The sequence below is a fragment of the Photinus pyralis genome, unplaced genomic scaffold (genome assembly GCF_008802855.1).
Source record: "Photinus pyralis isolate 1611_PpyrPB1 unplaced genomic scaffold, Ppyr1.3 Ppyr1.4_LG3a, whole genome shotgun sequence".
Taxonomy (NCBI): domain Eukaryota; kingdom Metazoa; phylum Arthropoda; class Insecta; order Coleoptera; family Lampyridae; genus Photinus; species Photinus pyralis.
Window position 1 is genome coordinate 20,118,253 of NW_022170509.1, and position 24,338 is coordinate 20,142,590.

The following is a 24,338-nucleotide window of genomic DNA, read 5'->3' on the forward strand; positions in this document are numbered from 1 at the left end:
ATTAAGTGCGGTGTGATTGTTTAGTTTTGTAGTTATGTGTTGTACTTGTCGTATATTATTATTATTATACAAAATTTAATTAATTGCATTTCACTACTCCAAAAATGGTAACTCAAATTCCTCCGTAGGCAGGTTTCATTCTTCAATAGTCGGAGCTGGTCTATCGCTGTTTAAAGACGAACATACTGAAATGTTTACAGATCGACTAATTAAGCGAGCAGTTTTAGCATATAATAATTCTATACACAGCGTTACAAAATTTACACCCTTCCAAGTCAGGAATGGCTTCAGGGTAGGATAGATTTTTACAAGCACGCAGTGTAAAGAGATTTTAATTTGCCAGATTTGATTAATGTAAATAATCGTAATGAATGTGTCTCGCAACTCTCGCAATGTAACGCAAATTAATAAATTTATAGAATTACAAACCAATTTTAGATTTAGTTATAGCAACTAAATGGCTGAAATGTGCTATTCTACTCGTATGAAGAGAAAGTGTGATTTTGTTTGTTCTCGTTAACTTATAATTTTAATCGTTATAGTTTCTATCTAGTTAATTTATGTAAATTCTATTGTTGATTTAAATTAAATATAGTTTATCATATTATCAAGTTTTAGCACAATTATCCAGTTATCCAGAACCAAACTATATTCGTCCCAAAATACCCTTCGAACCCTTTCACACTACAACTAAAGTGACGGACCGGTGAAATTACCGGATGCTGTAGCACATTCAGTTGGAATTGAGCATACACACTAATCGACTTCCGGACCGATGAAAAACGGGAGTGTTTATTAGAAATAGATGAAGGCTTATGGACTCGTTCACACTTGTCCGTATTAATTTATTTCGGTAGGAAATTTATATGCAATTTGATGCAGTCGTTCAGTTGTGTTGTACCTACGTTGTGAAATAGAGCAAGAGATCGACCTAAAGATATATTGACTACATTATTGTGGAACAACACGCTACGTGCTTGAGATGCTTGTTAAGGATAGAAAGGACCAAAACCAGAGCGGCAAGGAAGGAAGTTTGCCGCGCTTTGAAAGAAAATACTCGATTATTAATTTTTTGCGTTCTTCTTCCATAGTGTAAAGTCGACGACTGCTAATTACAACTGTTCAACTGGATCTAAAGGATCTAAACTAAAGACAAATTCACCGGAAACGTATGAATGGTTGCGTGTCCGATAATTTCACCGGCCCGTCAGTTTACCAGCCCGTTAAAAAAACGAATAATGTGAAAGATCTCTTCTTCTTCTTCTTGGAGCCCACAACCCTAGGATTAGTTGGACGCAGTCCTCCACCCTTTCCTATCCTGCGATAACCTTTTAACTTCTATATAACTACCCTTGCCTACGTCCCTAACTATTTGGTCTATGTGTCTAAGAGAGAGCTTTTACATAGTACAAGCGCAATCAAGGAGACTGTTTCCAACCGAAACTTATTCCGCAATTGAAGACCATTACTACTGCGGTGAAGAAACGAACAAGTAGGGGATATGGTCCCGACCATCTCACAAGAATCAGAAGAATTACATCAAAATGCGTATCCGATCATAATTGAATCATCAAAGTTCCAATTCTTATACAAATTCTCGATGGATGTGAAATTTAAATCAGGGAAAGAAGTTTTTCAACGGTGTGAAAATTCGACAAGCAAAGCTCCTAATTCTACCAGCACTCAAATTAATAATAAATGTAAACTTTTGGTAAAACCAAATATGTAGGTATTATTAAAAATAATATGGACCATTGTGAGTCTCGATATATTATGTACTGTCTTGATCGCGGTAAAGCAACGTAGACAATTTTCCAGGGTTTCGAAATCAAACTGTCGGAGAAAAGTTAGCAACCACCGAGAAGATAAAACCCAGATTCCAAAAGCGGAAGTGTACTCCCAGGAAGGACGTAGCCTCTACTGATAGGCATTGTAACGTGTATTTATTTCAATGAGTACACTCGATTCTGCGCGCAAATCTGATTCTCTGATTTGACTGATTAATTTTTTTGAAATAACAGAAACCGTTGCGTGGTCGTTTTTTGACTTAACATACTCGTCTTTAAAGTTTTGACCAAACCGACTGATACACCTCATTCTGACTTTCCACGTTGTTTTTTGAGTTGTGAGTATACTTCGACATCTCGTATACTATATAGACACTCGCATTGGAGGCTTCGACGGTTGTTTAAAAGGTTGGATACAGTAAGAAGAGTATATATAAGTTCCCACATATAGAGATTTGTTCAACGAAGCGGGTGGGATTCTGCGTAATTTCTGCCACTTTAGGTACGTACCTACGATGTACCTAAATTTTATAGCAAACCATGAATGCCCTTCCATGTTACATATATGTCCCATAATTTGTTGAGGATTGTGATCCATTGAAATAAGCAACTCTAGCTCATACTTCATTTACGGCGACTGTGGGTGATTTTGCTTTTCTGAGATTCTATTGTCTTACCCCAGGACCATCTATCAATGTGCAAACGGGTTGCGGAAATTTTCTAAGACTGGTCTGAAAGTGTGTTTTGTCTTCAGGGATGCATTTCCCATAAGACGGATTAGGCTCGCGCATAGAGCGACAAATTTTAGGGGCGGCAAATTTGGGGGAAAAACATAATTTTTAGTATTCACAGGTTTTGGTTTGTTTAGTAACGTAGAGATCATAAACGTAAATATCTGCTTGTTTGTCTAGTCTCTAGTCTAACCATAAATATAACATAAACCAACTAGAGACACTACTCCACTCTCATGTTTATATTACATAAAACTAAACGCATGAGCTGATTTCGACGAGTCTTTTTAGAACAGAGAAACAAAAAAATGCTCTAATAGATCGCTGGAAATTTGAGGTCTTGTGACAAGCCTTATAGTGTTGCTCATAAAAATCCAACATGTTCACTAATTAAAAATATATAGACTAAGGTTTATAATTTTGTTTTCAGAATCTTATGTTCTATTACGATTCGGAACAGTGTCATAGGCCCAGTGGCGTGTTATTGTTGGAGGGATGCTACTGTGAACGACTTATAACAACGGGTCACACCTCAAAAGCAAAAGATGGAAGCGATAAACAGGTAATTAAATTCCTTATTGTACCTATAGTATAACTTAGGGAACAGTATTTTAAAACACTTATTGTTTTTTTAATTTAAAATGCAATATCTTTAAAAGCAAAAATGCGTCTAAAAATTTCTCACTAGGGATGTACTGGCGCATGGAATACGAAACAAGTTGTTTGTGGGTATAATGGGGGGGGGGGGTAGCTCTGAGATGCACCACAAAAACAGTGCTCCTTTCTCGAAAATCAATTACCATACAGTTTTTTTTTAAATTGCAGCTGATAATTAAAAGTAACAAAATATACAATCCACACGAGGTGCGTCGCCTATCATTGTATTTCAGCACTTTCATGCTACGACAAAAAATGATAAATTCATTGTAAAACACTTCAATTAAAACAGATTTTTTTAACAACCTAATATCAACCCCAATTAGAGAAACGTGTTAATAATTTATTAATAGTGCAAGAAACTAAATACAGCACATACTTATAAATTTCCAACGGGTCATTATGATCTACAGGCCAGGTGGCAACCGCCACCCGCTCCCCCGGGTCAGTCCGCCCCTGTCTGAACATTCTTACAATGTTCAATTGCTCGATTGCTTTACTGGTTTTTTGGTGATTGATTCAGAAATGAAATCTTCTGTGACGAACTCCCATGGGCTTGATGTTTCAGAAATGCGGAAGTATCTGAAAGCTTGTCACTCTGGATTCTAGTTTATATGTTCCTTACTATAAATTGGAAAAAAATGAGCATTCGGAATTGATATAAGGCTGAGGGCATGCAGCATCGAGAGGTGTAAAGGTGAAGAACTTTATAAGAAAGCAGTGCTTAATATCATTAATTAAATATGATATTTTAGCTACTGTAATAAATTATTCTAGCAGTTAAAAATATATGTTGGAATAAGCTCCACTTTCAATAAAATTAAGCACTCAATGGACGTTTAACCGGAACTTTTATTGAACGAACTCTGGACAGTCACTAAGTTATTATAATAAGAAGGTAATATTTGCTTATGATTCAATCAATTATTTGCAATGTTCTCTATGCACTTCGGTAAAGTTTTGGCTACTGTTTTGCTGGTTCAAAATCGTGTATATTGTTCGACGATTACAAATCAAAATCATACAATCCACATTCTCTTTCCACAAAAATAAAATAAATTGAACTGCGCAAGGCAAGGGAAAACCAAATAAATTTAAAGTTTTGTACATAGTCGGCCCCCTTGAAATATTTAACATAGGTAAGTATTTCAACTAAATATTATTCAAAACTTAACCAATTGTTGTCATTACTAAGTTGCCGCTACAAATGGCATCACAAAAAATATTAATGTACATACAGTCAACAATAAAAAAATGAAACATCAAGCTACTAACACTTGACGGCTCGTTAATTTGTTGGCAACACACACAATCGCACTGATGGTCGTTTTACTTCACCATGTGACGTCTTAATTGTTGCCGCACGCACAACGTTATCTGGACCAGGATGGACTTTCGTGACACGACCCAATTTCCAATGACGTGACGGAGCGTTGTCTTCTTGAAGAAGCACAAGTTGACCAACGGTAAGAGTCGTATCTCCTGGAATTTTTCATTTTTGACGCCTTTGGAGCTCTTGGACATAATCTCGACTCCACTTCTTCCAAAACTGCTGCCGCAACTGCTGAATACGTTGCCAACGAGACAGAGGATTCTTCTTGTACCATTTTCACAAGCATCGCTTCTGCTTCATTAATTTCCAATAGTAATAATTTACCTACCACTTTTTTAGATTTATCTCTGCAATTGTTTATAAAACGTTTGCCGAATGCGGTTACTCTTATAAGGGTTTCGAACGTAGAAAATTTATTAAAAATGAAATCTGAGAATTGTTGAAAGTTTATATTTTTGCATGCAACTAAAACCCTTGCTTCCATTGATATCTCATCGGGATAAAATATAGTAGGCGAGTAATTAGGGTCTAGTAAAAAATTAGGACCGCTCCACCATAATTTGCTACTGGACAACTGTTTCGGTAATAATCCACGGGAAATAATATCGGCAGGATTGTCTTGCGTAGGAACATGAACCCAATTATTGATGTTAGATTTAGATTGGATATCTGCAACTCTGTGAGCAACGAAAACCTTCCATCTACTTGGACAACCCTTTATCCAAGACAAAGTGATTGTTGAATCGCAATAATATATAACTCGTGCAAATTCTTTTCGCGATGAATTTAAAACCTTATCAACTAAATCAGTTAGTAGTAGAGCAGCGCATAGTTCTAATTTTGGCAAAGTTAAAGTTTTCAGCGGCGCTACACGTGATTTAGCGCATAGCAGTTGGCATCGTACCGAATTATCTACTAAAATTTCCCTGATATAGATACAGGCACCGTACGCCCTTACACTGGGGTCTGAAAATCCGTGTAATTCTAAACTGGAGGTAGGATCTGTTGCCACGCATCGCGTAATTTTTATTACCCCAATGGTAAGTAATTGACTTGAAATCTCCTCCCAACGATGCTTTAAATTTTGCGAGAGCTCCACATCCCAACCAATGCGTAATTTCCAAATGTCCTGCATAAGCAGCTTTGCCATAACCGTGACTGGACCTACAAGACCTAAGGGATCAAAGATTTGTGAGACGTTAGCTAAAATGAACCGTTTTGTTACGATTGATCTCGTAGAATTCATATGCGCATTATATTGGATCAGGTCTGAAGAAGGAGCCCAACCTACCCCTAATGTTTTTAAAGATTCATCGTGATTAAGGTTCAATATTAAATTTGTGACGTTAGTCATATGAAACCCATTTAAAACGTCTGGATTGTTTGACGCCCATTTGCGTAAATGAAATCCTGCTTCCGAAAGTATATGATTTACCTTATCACGGATAAAGACTAATTCTTGGGGGTTATCCGCCCCTGTGATAAGATCATCCATGTAAAAATCTTCCATGATAATTTTCTGAATTCGCGGTTGATCTTCAATTGCTAGAGCCAATTCCTTTAAACATCGCGTTGCAATAAATGAAGCCGGTCGCGTCCCATAAGTTAATGTAAGTAATTCAAATGTCAAATACCTTTATCGGCTCACTGTGCTCAAAACGATACAAAATTTGTTGAAATTTTGTGTCATCGGGATTAATCAATATCTGCCGATACATCTTGCTGATGTCTGCAGTTACAACGTATTTGTGGAATCGAAATCTAATTAGGATACTAAATAAATCGCTTTGGATTACCGGGCCAGTCATTAAAAGATCATTTAACGAGACGCCCGTAGACGTTTTTGAAGACGCGTCGAAAACAACCCTTGTTTTCGTGGTTAAACTATCGGCTTTATGGACTGCGTGGTGTGGCAAAAAATAACCAAAACCATTCGCGTTTTCGTTCCCATTTCGCGCATATGACCTAATTGCAAATACTCACACAAAAACTTATCGTACTCTAATTTTTCCTCGTTGTGATTTAGTAACCTGCGCTCTAAATTTAGAAAACGTTTTTTAGCAATTTCTAGCGAATGCCCTAACAACTTTGGGTTCGTCGTCCAAGGGAGCGACGCTACAAATCGACCACTGGAATCACGAGTAATTGTTTTTTGAAAATGCGTTTCACATCTTTGTTCTTCGAAGGACCTTATTTGAATATTAGGAACTCTTTCAACTTCCCAAAATGCGGAGATCTTTTCGTTTAACTCTTGCAACGTAGTTAAATTACACGAGGCTAATTTATTTGGCCTAGGAGCTGATATGCTACCTGAAATTATCCAACTGAAAACTGTTTCTTTTAGTATTAATCCTTTTGGCTGTGCGTGAATTATCCCATCTAAAAGTAAACCGTAAAATATTTCCGCCCCTATCAGTAGATCTATTTCACCGCCCATATTGTAATCAGGATCCGCGAGGAAAGTGTTTTGAGGTAAATTTACGTTAATCTTATTGAACAAATTCGTGGGTAAATAACTCCTGATATAATCTAACACATACAAATTTAAATTGATAGAGAAATTGCCATATTTTGACCTAATTTGTGACGTTGTGATATGATTACATTTTGTAAACTTGTTGCAAACGCCTGTTATAGATAGCTCAACTGTATTTGATATTAATCCCAACCTTTTGCACAATTTCGTGGATATAATATTAATTTGAGATCCAGAATCCAGTATTGCACGTGCATCTATAAAAACCCCGTCATTACCTTTGATCTGTAGTAAGCATGTTGATAAAACCACGTTGGAAGGTACATGGGTTAAATTAGATAAATGCAAGGAAGAAGATTCAACGGTTACATTTACAGCCGCTGGCTGGTTACTAGATTGGCCTTCTGAATGTTCTATGTTAGGGTTTATGTGCAAAATGGTATTGTGAGCACCATTGCATTTTTTGCATCGGGAAGATTTACACTCTCTTGATTTGTGACCTACCCTTAAGCAGTTTATACATAAATTTCTTTCTTTAACCTTCAAAATACGATTGTTCACAGGTAAATCCAACAAAATTGGACACTGACTGGCAAAATGATCAGCTCTCTTGCAAATGTTACAGTAAATGTTTGTATTGAGAATACAATTCGCACTATTCGAGAAACGCTTGATATTGTGAGAGGCAATTTGTTTATTTGGATGAAAAGTAACTTCATTTGCGTGTATTGTTTCTAAAGTGTGACATTTTTGCAGCAAAAAATCCGTTAGTAATTGTAAAGTAGGCAATTCGGAAACCTTACCCTTATCTTCCCATTCCTTACGTGTCGAAAATGGGAATTTTGATGTGATTAAATAAATCAGAAAGTCATCGTAACCTTCTACCGGGCGACCCATTGCTTTTAACGCACGTGTGTGCTGCAAAATGGAATCGAACATGTTGCGAAAATTATCGTGCGATTCTCTTGTAACTACAGGCAATTCAAAAATAGCTTTAATGTGATTACTGATAATGACGCGTTTATTTTCATATCTACTTTTTAGTAAATCTTTGGCTTGATCATAATTAGCCTCAGATGTTTCCAAACATTTTATGACGGCTGCTGCTTCGCCAATTACAGCACCTTTTAAATATTGAAATTTTTCAATTGTTGTTAGTGACTTATTCGAATCGATTAGAGAGTGAAAAGAGTCGCGGAAACTTAACCATTCTTCGTATTTTCCCGAGAATGATGTTAAATTAATACGGGGCAAGCGTGCCAATTTGCGTTCGATAGGAGAAGTGTCCGTATCTGTGGACGGATTATCTTTGCCAAATTTTGAAATAACTTTAGTCTTTAAGACGCCGAAAAATGTATCCGTCTCGGACTTTTCTGAAAAAAACTCATCAAACAAATCGTCATGGTCAGCATCGAATATGCTTTCCAAAAATGACTCAAAAGAATCAATAGCCCTTTCGCAAACTTCGAATTGTTTCTGAACCTTATTCTTACAACTGTCAGAATCTGGTTCGTCTAAATAATTTTGCAAATTGGTAAGTTGTTTTTTTAAATAGGAGCGTTTGTTTTTTAATCGCTGCAAATCTTCAATTAGAGTTGCGCTTAGCTCCAAACTTGAAACTGAAAGTTGTTCTTTTTTATTCGGCATGGTAAAGACAGGTACGTGTGATAAGGAAATAATAATGTAAAAAAAGGAATGATCTGACCTTATGTTGATGCGTATTCGATGGTGCTACTGCTAGTGATGAAGTAAACTCTTGCAACTTCCTAATCACTCGTGAAGAATAAAGCCTGGGACTTATCGTGCTGTTGGATAGAACTTCTGGTGATAACGAGACGAGGACGAAATGTTTTGTTGGCCGGTATCTTCGTAGTGGCCTTGCGTGACTGCAACACCTGGACGGCTATCTTGATGCGAGGAACTAAAGAATATACGAGCAAGAGCGAGAACGAGAAATACACTTCGCGTAATGATTATCCAAATACTTCGCGTAATGATTAACGCTTATTACAATTGTAATAAGTAATACAAATCCGGCTCGAAGGACCATGTTTTGCTGGTTCAAAATCGTGTATATTGTTCGACGATTACAAATCAAAATCATACAATCCACATTCTCTTTCCACAAAAATAAAATAAATTGAACTGCGCAAGGCAAGGGAAAACCAAATAAATTTAAAGTTTTGTACAGCTACGGATCTTTTTTTTCATTGTTAACACAAACATATAAATTGACTAGAAATTACAGATAACAAGAAAGAAAAGCCAATTCTATATGGTCAAAAAAGTAGGTTTTGTCAAAAAAAAATCACACATTTCCATAAAAGTACAACGTTGCCGGCGCCAATTTTTGACAAATATTTAATCAATGCTTAATCACCTTGGTTAGTTAATCAAGGAGTTTTTTTGTTTTGTTTCACACACATATGCCTTTGTAAATTGGTTGGCAACTTACAAAACAATTGCAACATTATTAATTTTATTATCTGTCAGTTAGTGTCATCGCGCGTTGTATCGAAATGAATAAAATCGAATACCGACCAGTTGTAAAATTCCTGGAAAACCTCCAAAAATTATTCTTGACGAAATGTTGTCTGTATACCTACTGGGATGGTTGTCCTTCTACGTCATCTATTTGCACATGGTCTAGAATCAGTGGTTGATGATCACCGTCTAAGGCGCCCTGTTGACGTGTTCACTTTAGAGTTGGAAAAACCAGGTGTTTGGTACTAGGAGTTTCAGAACCCGCGGTTTTCAGAAATTTACACGAGTACTATATGGGATAACAAAACTTTCGCAATTCCAAAGGCGTGTCCATGTAGAGACTTGTGATTTGTGAACAATTCTTGGCGCGCGGTGGAGATGAACCAGTTTTAATTATCAATCGACTTGTCACTGGAAAATGCAACCTGGGTTTAGTATTACCTATGATCCTGAATCGAAACAAGAGGCGATGCAGTGACAGGTTAAGGGCTCCAGCCTACCCAAAAAGTTAAAACCCGTCTCTTTTTTGAGATACTTAGGGAATTTTTCTGATTGATTATACGAATAAGGTTAGTAAGTATGGTAACGAGAGAGTATTATGCTAACCTGATGCATCGCCTTAGAGATTCTATTAAACTGAAGAGACGCGGAAAACTGAAGCAGGGGGTCTTGTTGCTCTACGACAGTGCACAAGTCCAAACTTTCAAAAGCCTCTGTAGCTGATTGTGGTTTCGAAAAAATTGAACATCCGCCTTGTAGTTCAGATCTAGCACTTAGTGACTATATTTTGTTTCCGAATTAAAAAAAAAACACTAAGGGGGGGGGGGCAAAATTTAGAGACAATGACGAACTTATAGGATGAAATAAATATTTTTATACTGGATTAAAGATGTTATTGAAACGGTGTTATTACTTATACATGTATTCAAAAGCAGGCGAACTATATTGAAAAACGAAAATTTGTTTGTTGCTATAATCTTTTGTTTTCATGCCTAGTTTACAAAAACTACTGCAGGATGATTCCATCTATCAAACACACTGCAAATAGTCTTAAAGCTGTCATTCTTCGCTTTGACCAAAGTTGTATACCTTATAGCTCCCTGGAAATGTAGATTTCTTGTTGAAGTTAAAAACATAGAAATGAATATCTCATCAAATAATATTGCTTTCGAGTCAATCGAGTCAGATGCAAAGTTGGACGGTATTAAAATGTGCTTTGTAAAAGATAATATGGACGAAATATATACTTTATTAATTCGTTGAAGAAAGTTACTTAACTACCTCTCAAAAACATGCTGATTTCGAGTTAGAGCGGAGATTTCCACGAGACAAGAAACAAATAACAATCAAAAATAAAAATAGAATATTATATAAAGTTGGTACGTATTTTATTTTTATTTTTGATTGATATTTGTTTCTTGTTCTAATCCAGTCCCTTACGAAAGTGGGCGAAACGTTGACTTTTCATTTAACATTGACACGGTCCTATTCCCGGAGTCGCTCCGCTTCTTAATGATTTGGAATTCAGGCAACAGGTTCACAAGAAGAGTTAAGCAGATCATATTACTTTGCAAATAACCTACATTATTTGCAAAGTAATATGAAACTATTCCAAATAACGATTTTTGGTTATTTAGTAGAGCTTATTTATTTCAAGGAAGCATTCGGTTGGAAATGGATACAATACAGAAATAAAAGCAAATTATGTAGAACCCTTTGTAATTTCTATACTCTTTTTATTCTAGTATTGCTTTTCAATAACGTATCGCAGAGAAAATCAACGGCACTATGAGCTTAGAGCTTTATCCGAAACAGAATGTAAAAGCTGGATTGAAGCCATCCATGATGCCAGGTATGCAATTAAAAAATGCAAATTAATTAACTCTTAACTATGTTTTTTTTATTATTTTAATATTACGCTCTGTATCACTTTATACATTGAGAAAAAACAATGCACGTGATTGCGCGTCTAGATGTCATTTTCCCCAAAAATAAAGCAACTTTTCCACATATTCTAAAGCTAATCCTTAGGAAAATTCTCTTTGAATTTTTTAATGAAAATTTCAATTTAGCCATGAAATGCTTGCCGTAATAGACTAAGAAATGCATTCAATTGCTTTTGCACTCGACCGTATCCATATTCTTAAACGTCTGAGCTTACGGGTTTTATATTAAAAAAAACCAATTGTTCTTCCTCGTTGATGCGAGGACTATTTGATGGAAAACGGTTCTATTCGGCCGCGAGTATACAGAGTGAGTTTTTTTCATTTTCACTACGGGGATCTCGTAAACCGTATAGAGATAGAAAGTCGCGTAAATGAGCAAAGTTCTACAGAATTTTATGCTCATTAATTTCTCCCGTGAGAGTTTCTTGTAACTCCACAAATAGCGAAGTTATGTGCAACAAAAAGAAAATCGTCATTTTCGAAAATGCACTGGAGGCGAAGTTATCAAAAATAATTTTAACAAACGTTTAGTGATTTTTTCTGTTTTCTGATGATTTTTATGGCATGTGGGTTTCAAATAAATTACATCAACTTTCTTATTACTTATGGACGCCATATTGGATTTTTAGGTCAATCGATAGAGAAAAAAATTACAAAATCGGCGATACCAAATACAAATCTTGAATTTTCACCTTCAAGTTCACCATAGTAATAAGTCGTATTGATGGGTGGCGACTATATGAGAGACAATAAACGAATGAATTTGGTTTCAATCACAATCAGCCTTGGAATTATTGCCATAAGAAGTACATTTTAAACTTCAAGGCAAAAATTCGAGGTTGATTCCCTAATGAATTGCCTACTAAATCTCACTGGTTTTGTAATTTTTTCCCTATCGAGTGACGTAAAAATACCATATGGGGTCCATAAGAAATAAGAAAGTTGATGTGATTTACTCGAAACCCACAAGTCATAAAAATGTTATTTTAGGACTGCCAGAAAGCTGAGAAAAAATTACTAAGGGTTTGTTAAAATTATTTTTTGTTATCTTTGAAAATAAATGAACGCCAGCGCATTTTACAAAATGACATTTTTCGGTTTTTGGGACATAACTTCGCTATATGTAGTGCTATAAAAAATTAATGTCCATTTAAACGATTTTGTATCGCTTACGGTTTACGACTTCCCCACAGTGAAAATGAAGAAAAACTCACCTTGTATATGCGGCGAGTAAAATGTATAATACGTATATATCAATAAATTCGTCCATTTACTTGATGCAAATAAAGTCCTTTATTATTATTACTATTCCGCAAATATTCTAAACAATATCTGAAAGTGCATTATTTATTGATTACAGTTTCAATAAGTTACTCCTACAAAAAGAAGAATTAGAACAAAAACATATTCATCTCTTGCAAATATTTGAGTCCCAGAAGACTGAAAAAAGGCAATACGCTCAGCAATGTGAGGAGCTTGCTTCAGAAATAAAGAAATTACGTGCGGAGGTATATATGAAAATCTTGCTATCTTATTGTACAGTTAATGATTTACAGCTTTTCGCTTTGAAAAAGGAATGGAGGCCGTCTTGTGGATATCAATCCACAAGAAGTTCAAGTTCAAGTCAAGGTACTACGTCGGAGAGTTGTCTTCTAAGTAACGTGGGAGAAGACTCCGCTGAACTAAGGAAAATAAAAAAGGTTCAGAGTTTCTTCAGAGGGTGGCTGTGTAGAAGAAGATGGAAACAGATTGTCGAACAATACATCAAAAGTCCGCACGCAGAAAGTATGAGAAAACGTAATTGTCTTGTGTTTCGTATGGTGGAATCTGAAGAGGAGTATACTGAGCAAATGGAAGTTCTCATATCATGCTTTTTGCGACCGTTTAAAATGGCTGCGTCGTCAAAAAAACCTCCTTGCTCACACGAAGACGTTAACTCAATATTTTTAAATAGCGAAACCGTGTTATTCCTTCATCAGATATTTCTCAAGGGGTTAACTTCGCGCCTAGAAAGTTGGCCTACTTTAGTGTTAGGTGAGAGCTGTAGGTAGTGTTAAATTAATTTGTAATAACGATTGCTACCATAGGCGATTTATTTTCAATGCTTCTCCCAATGTTAAGTATTTATCAAGAATACGTTCGAAATCACCATTACTCTTTGCAAGTCTTGACCGAATGCAAACAAACACAACCTTTCGCAGCCTTGTTAGCACGATTGGAGAACAAAACAGCATGTCATGGCCGTTCTTTAGAAACATTTCTTACATATCCAATGCATCAGGTAAAAAAAGACTTCTTGTTGCTGATGTACCGATACCTCATCTTCATTTCGTAGGTTCCTCGATATATCATTACTCTACATGAGTTACTTGCTCACACTCCCCACGATCACGTGGAGCGTAAAAGTTTGCAAAATGCTCGGCAACAATTGGAAGATCTATCACGCCAAATGCACGACGAGGTAAAGAAGTAATGGAAATGTCTTAATGCTAACTTTGCACGCTGTAGGTATCCGAGACAGAAAATTTGAGAAAAAACCTAGCATTAGAACGAATGATTGTGGAAGGGTGTGACATCTTATTAGACGTTAACCAGGTGTTCGTTAGACAAGGTGACGTTTGTATGAACTGTAAAATGTTTTTAATTTGATTGTTCTAGGAAGTCTAATTCAGGCTCCGTCTGAAAAACCCAGAACACCACGCAGTAAGCTGAACTTTAAAAGTGAAAAAGAACATTTGAGGCAGTGTTTCCTTTTTTCAAACCACTTGATTATTGCCAGTCGGTATGTTTTCTCAATTTAATTATAATTATGTACCTACATCCAAAGGATGTGGCATGGATTTTTCGTTTGCTCTGAATCGTGATCGGATCCATTAACATGTTACTAATTACGTAATTATCTTGCAATACTATTTTTTTAGCACTTCACCTGTTGTGATCCGAATCACACACATTTGCAGGAAACTCAGTACGTAATCTTACTATACAAATAGTAACGTGTTCCAAAGGTTGGTATACTATGAGTACAAACGATAAATTCATAAGTCGACAATGAGACGTTCTCAAATATGTATTCGCGATTTTTATTAATGAAACACAAGACAAACAGTCCCCAAGAATCTGGATTAACGCATTATAAGAGCTTTCTAAATTCATGCGATGGGAGAAACAGTACAATAACACGTGTTCTAATGCTCTCGAGGAAAACACATTAATGTATCCAACAGATGGGTGGAATTCAAAAGTGTACCAATAATATTTATATCAGTGACCAGTGAGAAAATGAAGTGACCACCTATACAAAAATACCTTCGAAACGTTAGTTCAGCAAAAGCAGGGATTCTAAAATCTACATCCTCATCCTCAATATGTATATCTAACTATTGTCATCACGTCTTAGATCTTTTATTTAGCAAAGTACTTTTTAAATTCATCTAAATACACTCGGTACGTTAGATTAAAATCGGGCTTGCCATTTAAGGGATAGCAGCTGAACATCATAAATGATTCAAAATATGTTTAGGTCATCAAGTGGAAAATTACATCTCGTTCCGGAAATTGGAAAGATTCCCCTGGCTGATACTTTGTTGGTAGAAGATCCCAATGAGAATCCATCAGAAGACGATGGTACAGTCTTTCGTTGTGGTGATTTGTAAGCGCTTACTATTCGAGTTTATAGAGTCTTCGATTTGTTCGGTATCAAGTCATTCTTCTAGTGTTAGCGAAGTATCAACGGTAGGTTTAGGACAGTTTCAAAACAGAGATTTCAAACTAATAGTGGATATAAAATCTGGTGCCCAACCAAGCCAGGTAAATTAGGCTTGTTTTAGAAATTTGTTTTTACAGCAAAAGTACTTGCTTTAGATATGCGTCCATTTAATCGCTCCGACGATTCAAGAAAAGGCTGCGTGGATTTCGGACATCAATCAGTGCCTAGATAATGTACAGTTTAATGATATGATTCGGCGTTCTGCTGATAACAGCTCTATAAGCCTACCTCAGTCGATGAAAAACGACCCCAAGTTATTTAAGGACGAAGCCGATATTCGATTTAGTCGCACACTGAATTCTTGTAAGGTTCCACAAATTCGCTACGCTACTCCTGAACGGCTGCTTCAGAGATTAACTGGTAAATTAAATGGACAATGATCTTTATGTTCTCACATCGTTCATTGACTGGTGTTAAATCCTTATAATCTGGGGACCAAGTAATTCTTTCGTTATCATTTACTCTCACTTTTGAAAATGCATGATATCCCAACCCCCTGACCAACTTTCTACACAATCATTAAAGGTACAAGAAAATATCCCGACAGTTGTTCGATAAACATTGCAGTTCTTTTCAGATTTGAGGTTCCTCTCGATAGACTTTCTTAATACCTTTCTGCTCACGTATCGCGTGTTTACCGACAGTGTTACTGTTCTTGAGGCCCTCAAAAAGGTTTTCTACAGTTCGGATTCGGAACCGCAAGGTTCAGTGATATCCTTAGAAGCGTTTGTGCAAAAAGATGAATCTACTTCGCAATTACTTCCTGATGATAAAAGACATAACATCTCCTCTCCAAGACGTACGAGCGGCGCTAGTTCAGTTTCGGGCTACGGATCTGAACTTAGTGAAAGAGATCGCTCACATAGCTATGATTCTCAAGGTCATAGCCATTGGCGATCAACACTGCACAGATGTAAGTACTTACTATGGTTGAACCATTTTTCCTATTCTATGCTATAGATGACGAAAGCAAAGAGCACGGAGTTTCAGAGCAAACCTATTCTCGTATGTCAAAGCTAAGTCCTCCAAATCAAAGTTATGCCAAGGTACAAGACAATCTTTCTCCTCCGACACAAAAATGTATTTCCATTAGAGTAGAAGAAACAAAGGATTCTCAAGATAACAACTCTCATTTATCAATCCCGAAAGTTACCGCGTCCAGCAGTAGCGAAACATTGACAGGTGAAATGCAACTCACTAGCGAAGATTATGTAGTTATCGAAACTTTGTTTAGACTTAACTGTACTTAGTGCACCATGTTCGCCTAGCAACTTAAGTTCAGTCACGTTGATAGATACGACAGTAGATCAAAATTTTTCTCAAGGAACTCAAACTACTCCAATGCATTCTCCTTCTACAGAAACCCCTGGTCCGACCTCAAATCGCTCGACTACTTCTAAACCTCCAGAGAAAGTGGCAGAAAGAGCAATCTCTGAAGATATAGAAGGTTTGATGCTTGTTATATTCGTAGAAGTCAAATTCTAGATGTTACCTTGCAGATCAATCGGACGAATTTAACATATTTTACAACACGATTCATAGGACATCTTCTAGTTCGTCACGTTCTGCTTCTATCTCCACTGCCTATACAAGTACAGTATTACAGGTATGGGTATGATATCGTCAGTTACAGATATAAAAATAAGTTGGTTTAGAGCTACTACGGCTCAAGACGTTCTATGCAAGAAGGAGACACTTCGACCCCACGATCGAGTTTCCAACACGAATCGCCCCAAAAGCCTAGCAAAGCTGGGGTCGTGATCACGTCATTTCGGCAATCTAAACGACGGTATGTGTTTAAATGACGTCGCTTGGGTATGTAATTCGATATGTTTTAGAAGCAGTACTTCCAGTGCCGCTGCAGCTTTTGCCATTGCAACTTCAGGATCCAGTAACCCCAGAGACCTGTCACCTGGTTCGCGCGGTGATGCGAAGTCGAGTATATCCGAATCACAAGACGAGTTCTCTTCTGAAAGGAGTAGGTGCAAGGAAACTATTATATCGACGGCATGCACAATGAGAGTTCTAAACGTGTTTAGGTAAGTACGGACCAATTTAACCTAATTCTTAGTTTTTTTTTTAATTTCAGACATTGGATTTCAAAACATTCGCAAGACTTTGACAACGATCAACGACTAAAAACCTTAACCATCGAGTTTTTGGAGGATGTCATTTATAGCCCGAATTTGTTACCAGCTGAACATAAAGCAGCTGCTCAACTATTACGATTGCTTACCAAGGAAAAACCGGAAAGCTCAAAAGTTGACTTATCTACCTTGCTCGCTCCTCCCATCGTAAGTAATCTGTGCAACAGCCGAATTACTTACAGTTTAATCGTAGACCCCCACTAAAGAGAGTATAGAAACGTTGTCTGCTCTTGAAATAGCGGAGCAATTAACGTTCATTGATCACCAGATTTTCGTGACAATAGCTAGCCAGTAAGTCGTGTCGCTCGATTTAGATTGTCTATAATTTGCAGTGTTTTAGTGAATTTTTGGGACAGGCGTGGATGAAAAATGATAAAAGCAGCAAAGCATCCCACATAATTCTGATGACAAAACGCTTTAATGACGTATCGACGTTAGTAGCCTCCGAAATTATACGGAGAAGAAATTTAACAGCACGAGTGGCTGTTATTGAAAAATGGGCAGCTGTTGCAGATATATGCAGATGTTTGCACAACTTTAATGGTGTTTTACAAATTTGCTCCGCTTTCACTAATAGTTCAATATTTAGATTAAAAAAAACCTGGGAAAAAGTGTCCAAAACGGTTTGTTAGGTACATCAGTTTCAACGTTTGACTTTAAAGAAATGTTTTAGACCAAGCAAACCATAGAAAAGTTACAAAATATAGTGACGTCTGATGGACGTTTTCGTGCACTACGTGATGCGCTTCATCGTTGCGATCCTCCTTGTATTCCTTACCTTGGGCTATATTTGACCGATCTTTCGTTTATTGAAGAAGGTACCGCAAATTTTACGCCCGATGGATTATTAAACTTTGCCAAAATGAGAATGGTAATAAATTGATGTAGGAAGCACGTATATAACTCTTTTCGTTTAGATTGCCCATGTTATAAGAGAAATTCGCCATTTTCAACAAACCCCATATAAAATTGACTTAATCGTCAAGGTTGCGAACTACTTATTAGATACTTCACTACTAATGGACGAAGAGGAGCTGTATGGTCTTTCTTTAGAAATAGAACCCAGAACTTCGCGCTTAGGCAGTGCAACATTGGGTCAACTACCACTACTTGGTACAAATAAGTATTAATTATATTTTCACAAACCTTCCGTCACTTAAATCTTATGGTGATGTAACTCAAGACAATCCTACTGCATTAAATTCTTTTAGTTATATAATAATGACTATCAACCCCGCATATGCAATCGGTCCATGCATTTCACATGTCAATCAACCTAATGTTAGTTGTTATTAGGCTTAGATGGAATGCAATCACTTGTACTTTAGAAATACATAGAGGCAGTGAGGACAAATTGTTAGATTACAAATTTGTTTGGATTATTATATGTGTATGTAATGGAGAATGGTCTCTTCAACCATAAATTGTTAAAATTTTACAAACATCTTGCCGAGTAGTTGCGTAACTCAAGAGGTGTAATATAGCTCAAAGGTTTATTAATATTTACTTTGAATAGGTTAGTATAAAAGTGTGCCTGCTAAAGTAGGCAAGAACGAACTTGCTGTAATCATGCAGGTTTCTATCAGTGAATCAATGTGATAATAGCAGCCAATCATTATACCTACATTTTCTAAAAAAAAATAGTTCTTAACTAAACGATATAACTATTTTGTTCAAACTTTTACATTTCTAGATTAATTCTAAGGGGTTTGGTGTTGTGCTGTAGAGTTTGTTAACAATCTGGCGGGCTACCTCAATCTCTCACTTACATTGCTCAGGAATAAGTAATATTGCTTAAAATTGAGACTACAGTAGTAAAATTGGTCTAATAACCAGCAATCTACAAACAGTTTCTTTCTGTTAGCAATGACACAAAGTTCTCCTTAGTACAAATGTGGACGCATATTTTTGAAAATGTTGAGTATGGAAAACGGTCTTCATAGTTTATCCTCTGTTAGCATATGTACACAACAACTAACTTTTTTTATGCTAATAATCAATAGGCATGATTAAAAACTCTCCCTCAAAAATTAAACCTTTGCTTATTTCCACATATGTTAATTATGAACAAATTGTAAACGTTTGCAATAAAAGTCTCAACATTTGTTCAAATGTTTTGTTGTAAAATGTTAAATAAATGTACCTATACAGTACTGTTTAGTCCGGATGTCTCAGACATGGCCAGGTTTGCCGGTTCACAGCCCACTGTCAGTGTTTATAATGACACCAATCGAAAGAAGATTTTTCTCTTCTAAAGATATACGAATTAGTTAATTTTCAGTTGTACTTCTTATTATTTTATCAAAAATTCGGCAATAAATCAAATTAGCAAAATCATGTTAAGCCATAACTAGCAAGACAGAAAATTGATTCAAACGTTATTCAGGTGTTGCGTTGGCTTGGCCGAACATATCGGAGTAAGTCAAAAGTTTGGGGTCTGAAAGGACCATTTTATGCAAAGCATGCAAATGAAGATATATGACAGCCTTATACCTTAATTTGAAACGCCAAGTTTATGTAGTTAATATTACTCGAATAAACGCATCGCAGAAACCATTTTTCTTCAATGTTACAGTAAAGACTTAAAAGTAGTAGTATCTAACCGACAAGGTGACTTCTCCCGTATTTTATTTAAATTCGCTACCGCAATCACCTCAATGATCCATGACATGAAATAACAAAGCTAAAATTTAATATTATATACGCGTTTTGTAATGGCCGTTAAGACGGCAATAATATTCAAGTGGAAATCAATATCAGTTTATCACAAATTTCATAAATTTTTTTTTGGTAAAATGTATTTTACTCAGGAAAAAGTAATTATAATTAAAAAAGATATACAGCGGAAATAGTTACCCTAGTGTGCGAGAATTATTTTTCCGTGTCGACAATACGACAAATAGTCTATCAAATCAATTTGAACATTCTTCTTTTAGCCATTTACTAAAATTTAATTTATCTACCTATATATTTTAGTATAACCAATGTTCGAATAAAGATTTAAATGAAGTTTTAATAAAACGAAATGAATTTTACATTTATTAGGAATTCAAGGAAAGCTTTTTCAATTCTTTAGAGAATTTCCATTTAATTGTTGCAAATTTTTCATAAAATTATCAACAATATACCTACCTGAAAATGAAGTAATTCGTATACCATTAGGTGACAAAAAAAATCTTTCGATTGGAGTCATTATCAATCCTTCAAGTTAACATGGGGAACAACAATTGGCAAAAAACCTTTTTCCCGTGCCTCCACATATTTTAGTTACATTTGCATTGGTGCGATTTTTCCACAGTAGCATCTTCATTTTTTAGGAGTAATTCTGAAAAAATCTTTTTTTTTTAAACAAAAATGTTCTCTTGTAGGTACTCGAAAAAATAACACTGCCTTTTCGAAATAATAGTATTTCATTCAAATGAGTCTTAATTTAAAACGAAACAATGGCTAAGTAAATATAGTCAAGTAGCTTATTGGTGATTTTCCATGTTATTTTAGTTGATTTTCAAATCAAGTACTATGGATTTGAATCTCTTGGGAATTGGGAAAACACATTTCATTTAGATCCGAAGATGTCAGCAGACTGTCTCAGCTAGACCATTAGTCAATAAAATATACCTACTTTATTTAAGTACATGATATTTTACTTAAATTTATCTAACGCCTAAGTATCTATCTGTGCAATCTTGTAAATTATGGTATACTTACTAAAATATATGCGTCACGTTTAATTATATTTCTACAGCCTGTAATAGTTTTTTCACTATTTTCTAACTGATCGGGTAGTTCATTGAAAAGTTGTGGAACAACGTACTTTATAGTTTTCTTACCGTATTTATTAAAATAACGTGGCACGATATATAAGGTTTTTTTTGGGTTTCAGGTGAATGACCACCTGTGTGTTTATAATCATTGTCCATCCTGTATCGATTTAAGTAGTAATACTTAAAATATCCACTCGAAGTTAATGTATCGCATTTTATTAGTAAATTGTTTTTATTAGTGTATGAATTTTATTAATTATCTTTAATATTTTGCTTTGCAGGTCTTCCAATTCTTTCAGGTGCACCTTTTCAGCATTCCCCCATATTATTTGCACACAGTATCTAATAATCGATTTTATCAATGCCTTGTAGAACATGATCACGGTTTTTGCATCGCCGTATGTATTTAACAGATAAAAGGATCCTACCATCTTCTTCAAACGGTTAAAAGAGTATGTTATATGAAAAAAAAATTGTCTCAGATCGACCCGGAAAAAAAATTATCTTATAGAATGTGGCCTGTAGAATCCATAATTTCAAACAGTTCCAAGATTGAGCTACTAGTTCAAAAGTTACAGCCCTTTGAATTTTTCTTTCGAAATTGGTTTCTAGTCTATAACTTTTGATTGAGAAGTCTGATCGAAAAAGTACGAATTGTTTTGGATTCTACGCACCAAAATTATTAAGAAAAAGTGTTTTCCCGAGAAATTTTGGTGCAGTCGATTTTTGGTAAAAAAGGAAGGTTATACACTGCCTTTTTTTGAGCCCCGAAAAAAAAAATTGTCTCAGATCGACCCGGAAAAAAAATTTTCTTATAGAATGTGTCCTGTAGAATCCATAATTTCAAACAGTTCCAAGATTGGGCTACTAGTTCAAAAGTTACAGCCCTTTGAATTTTTTTCGAAATTGGTTTCTAGTCTATAACTTTTGATTGAAAAGTCTGATCAAAAAAGTACGAATTGTTTTGGATTCTACGCACCAAAATTAATAAGAAAAAGTGTTTTCCCGAGAAATTTTTTGCAGTCGATTTTTGGTAAAAAAGGAAGGTTATACACTGCTTTTTTTTGAGCCCCGAAAAAAAAATTGTCTCAGATCGACCCGGAAAAAAAATTTTCTTATAGAATGTGGCCTGTAGAATCCATAATTTCAAACAGTTCCAAAATGGGGCTACTAGTTCAAAAGTTACAGCCCTTTGAATTTTCTTTCGAAACTGGTTTCTAGTCTATAACTTTTGATTGAGAAGTCTGATCGAAAAAGTACGAATTGTTTTGGATTCTACGCACCAAAATTAATAAGAAAAAGTGTTTTCCCGAGAAATTTTGGTGCAGTCGATTTTTGGTAAAAAAGGAAGGTTATACACTGCCTTTTTTTGAGCCCCGAAAAAAAAATTGTCTCAGATCGACCCGGAAAAAAAATTTTCTTATAGAATGTGGCATCAAATTATTGTAAAGTAAAAATATCCAGCACTGAACTGAACAGAACTAAATCAAACGATTACACTCTTGGATCTTTGACATTAACAGCTAATGATTGTTCGACAGTTTAGTTGGCAACAGAAACTACCACCTTACAAAATTCATTATTCGTTTTATTTTTCAGAGTAATACCGCCCATTCTTGGCATCTGTGTAAAACAGAATAGAAACGTCACCCATAAAGTATTGTGAATGATTTTTGAATTCGAAAAATGGACAATCTTTGAAAAGCATTATCTCGGAATCTATTACACCTATACAAACGGATGTGGGCTTAAATTATAGCAAACTTGGTCTGCTTTGAAAACTTATTGAAACGTTATTGGCGAAAAACTGGTCCTTCAGGGTTAAAATCGTCAAAATCTGAAAAGAAAACGAAAATTCCTCGGTTTTTAGTATATTTGAGTATGTTGCGTTCGCCGCTCGAAGTCGAAAACTTGAATTATACATTGGGTTAACAACATAAGCAATCCCACAAAAAATCAGAACTACCGGATTTGACGCTTGGTACCCCCCATTTTAGGAACAAAGTTACTGGACTATTATTCCTATGTAATTTTTTTAGAAATTTCTACACGTATAGCAATCCTCGACTGCGGGGGTTGTAACTTTTGCACTTGTGCAAAGGTTTTTGTTTCTTTGATCGATTATGCTTAAATGATATATAGGCAACCCCAAAACTGCTCTATAAAATCAAATTTCATTCTCGTTTGGAAGCGAAACTGGATTTTCCTTCCGAGAATCGGGTTTGTTGGTCGTGGGAATTTCTTGGAGATTTCGGGAATACGAACAAAAATCCACGTACTTATAGTAAAGATTGAATGGTGGTTTCTTTTCTCACTAAATATAAATGATCACAGGTCACATATCACAAACAGATCGCTTACATTACAATAATTGAATTTACAAAATTAGAATATAAAATAATAATTACTTATCTTTACCTATAAATAACCGCACTCCACAAGCATGATTTCAATATTACCTTGTAACTGATGGGCCAAATTTAGCGAAGAAAGACCGAATAACGGCCTCTAACAGCCAAGCCCAGCCCTTAGCAAATAATCCCCTAAAGAGCATCTAAAAAAGCGGCGGAGCACCTGGGTGTGACCTTAAGGGGTCATTGGATTTGACTCATTTTCAATAAGCTTATTACTTATGGCATATAAGTCAACTGTGCAAGGTTTGAACAAACAATGGTTTGAACCAAACGAATTCAAGCGTTTGACAGTTATCGTGTTTACGTAGAGTGCCTTTATTCGAATACACATGATATACCGGGTGATCCATTAGAATCGAGAAACTTTCATGCTTTGTTTATTCATTTATAGTTGTTCCACCTTAGTTACTGAATGCGCTGCTACATCCTTTCGAATTAGAGTACTATCTGATTATTCAATTGGTTTGCGTATACTCTAATTTAAAGGACCTTTGCCATGACCCCGTTACCAGTGAATTTACTTTTACTTATTTACATAGATCAAATTACATTTAAAGGGAAATGCAATAATATATATCTGTATAGGCGGCTATGACAATTTAGATTACGTTAAGCGAATATTACGCACTCTTATCGCAGAGGTGGAATGTTAAATCGTAATTTGAAATTCAACGAGTACAGTCACAATCAACCGTGACAGCACGAGGTAAAGTTGTGTTTTCGTGGTGTTCGGTGGAAGTGTAGTAAATAAGTGTCGAAGGGAATTTCACACGTATTCCTTGAGGTCAGCGTATTGCCATTGTTGGACGACGCAGGAGTATTAAGATAAG

The 24,338-nt window shown here is 35.8% G+C and overlaps 1 protein-coding gene across 3 annotated transcripts in view; it reads left to right on the forward strand.

Moving 5' to 3' along the window:
- The window catches only part of LOC116166157 (ras-specific guanine nucleotide-releasing factor 2-like), a 41,812-nt gene extending 20,479 nt beyond the window's left edge, over positions 1–21,333 (forward strand). For 2 of the 3 annotated variants that reach the window (XM_031481016.1, XM_031481015.1), the window contains exons 3-24: positions 2,949–3,080; positions 11,214–11,320; positions 12,775–12,922; positions 12,971–13,448; positions 13,502–13,695; positions 13,750–13,875; positions 13,923–14,025; positions 14,073–14,196; positions 14,938–15,041; positions 15,094–15,224; positions 15,279–15,543; positions 15,761–16,096; positions 16,144–16,365; positions 16,418–16,630; positions 16,683–16,789; positions 16,839–16,972; positions 17,022–17,222; positions 17,273–17,477; positions 17,524–17,621; positions 17,671–17,953; positions 18,004–18,201; positions 18,248–21,333. In XM_031481016.1, coding sequence (XP_031336876.1) covers positions 2,949–3,080; positions 11,214–11,320; positions 12,775–12,922; positions 12,971–13,448; positions 13,502–13,695; positions 13,750–13,875; positions 13,923–14,025; positions 14,073–14,196; positions 14,938–15,041; positions 15,094–15,224; positions 15,279–15,543; positions 15,761–16,096; positions 16,144–16,365; positions 16,418–16,630; positions 16,683–16,789; positions 16,839–16,972; positions 17,022–17,222; positions 17,273–17,477; positions 17,524–17,621; positions 17,671–17,953; positions 18,004–18,201; positions 18,248–18,460 — 4,122 coding nt within the window. In that variant the 3' untranslated portion in view covers positions 18,461–21,333. The remainder of the gene's footprint in view (positions 1–2,948; positions 3,081–11,213; positions 11,321–12,774; positions 12,923–12,970; positions 13,449–13,501; positions 13,696–13,749; positions 13,876–13,922; positions 14,026–14,072; positions 14,197–14,937; positions 15,042–15,093; positions 15,225–15,278; positions 15,544–15,760; positions 16,097–16,143; positions 16,366–16,417; positions 16,631–16,682; positions 16,790–16,838; positions 16,973–17,021; positions 17,223–17,272; positions 17,478–17,523; positions 17,622–17,670; positions 17,954–18,003; positions 18,202–18,247) is intronic. The other variant, XM_031481018.1, reaches the window with a different exon arrangement.
- Positions 21,334–24,338: the final 3,005 nt, after the last annotated feature.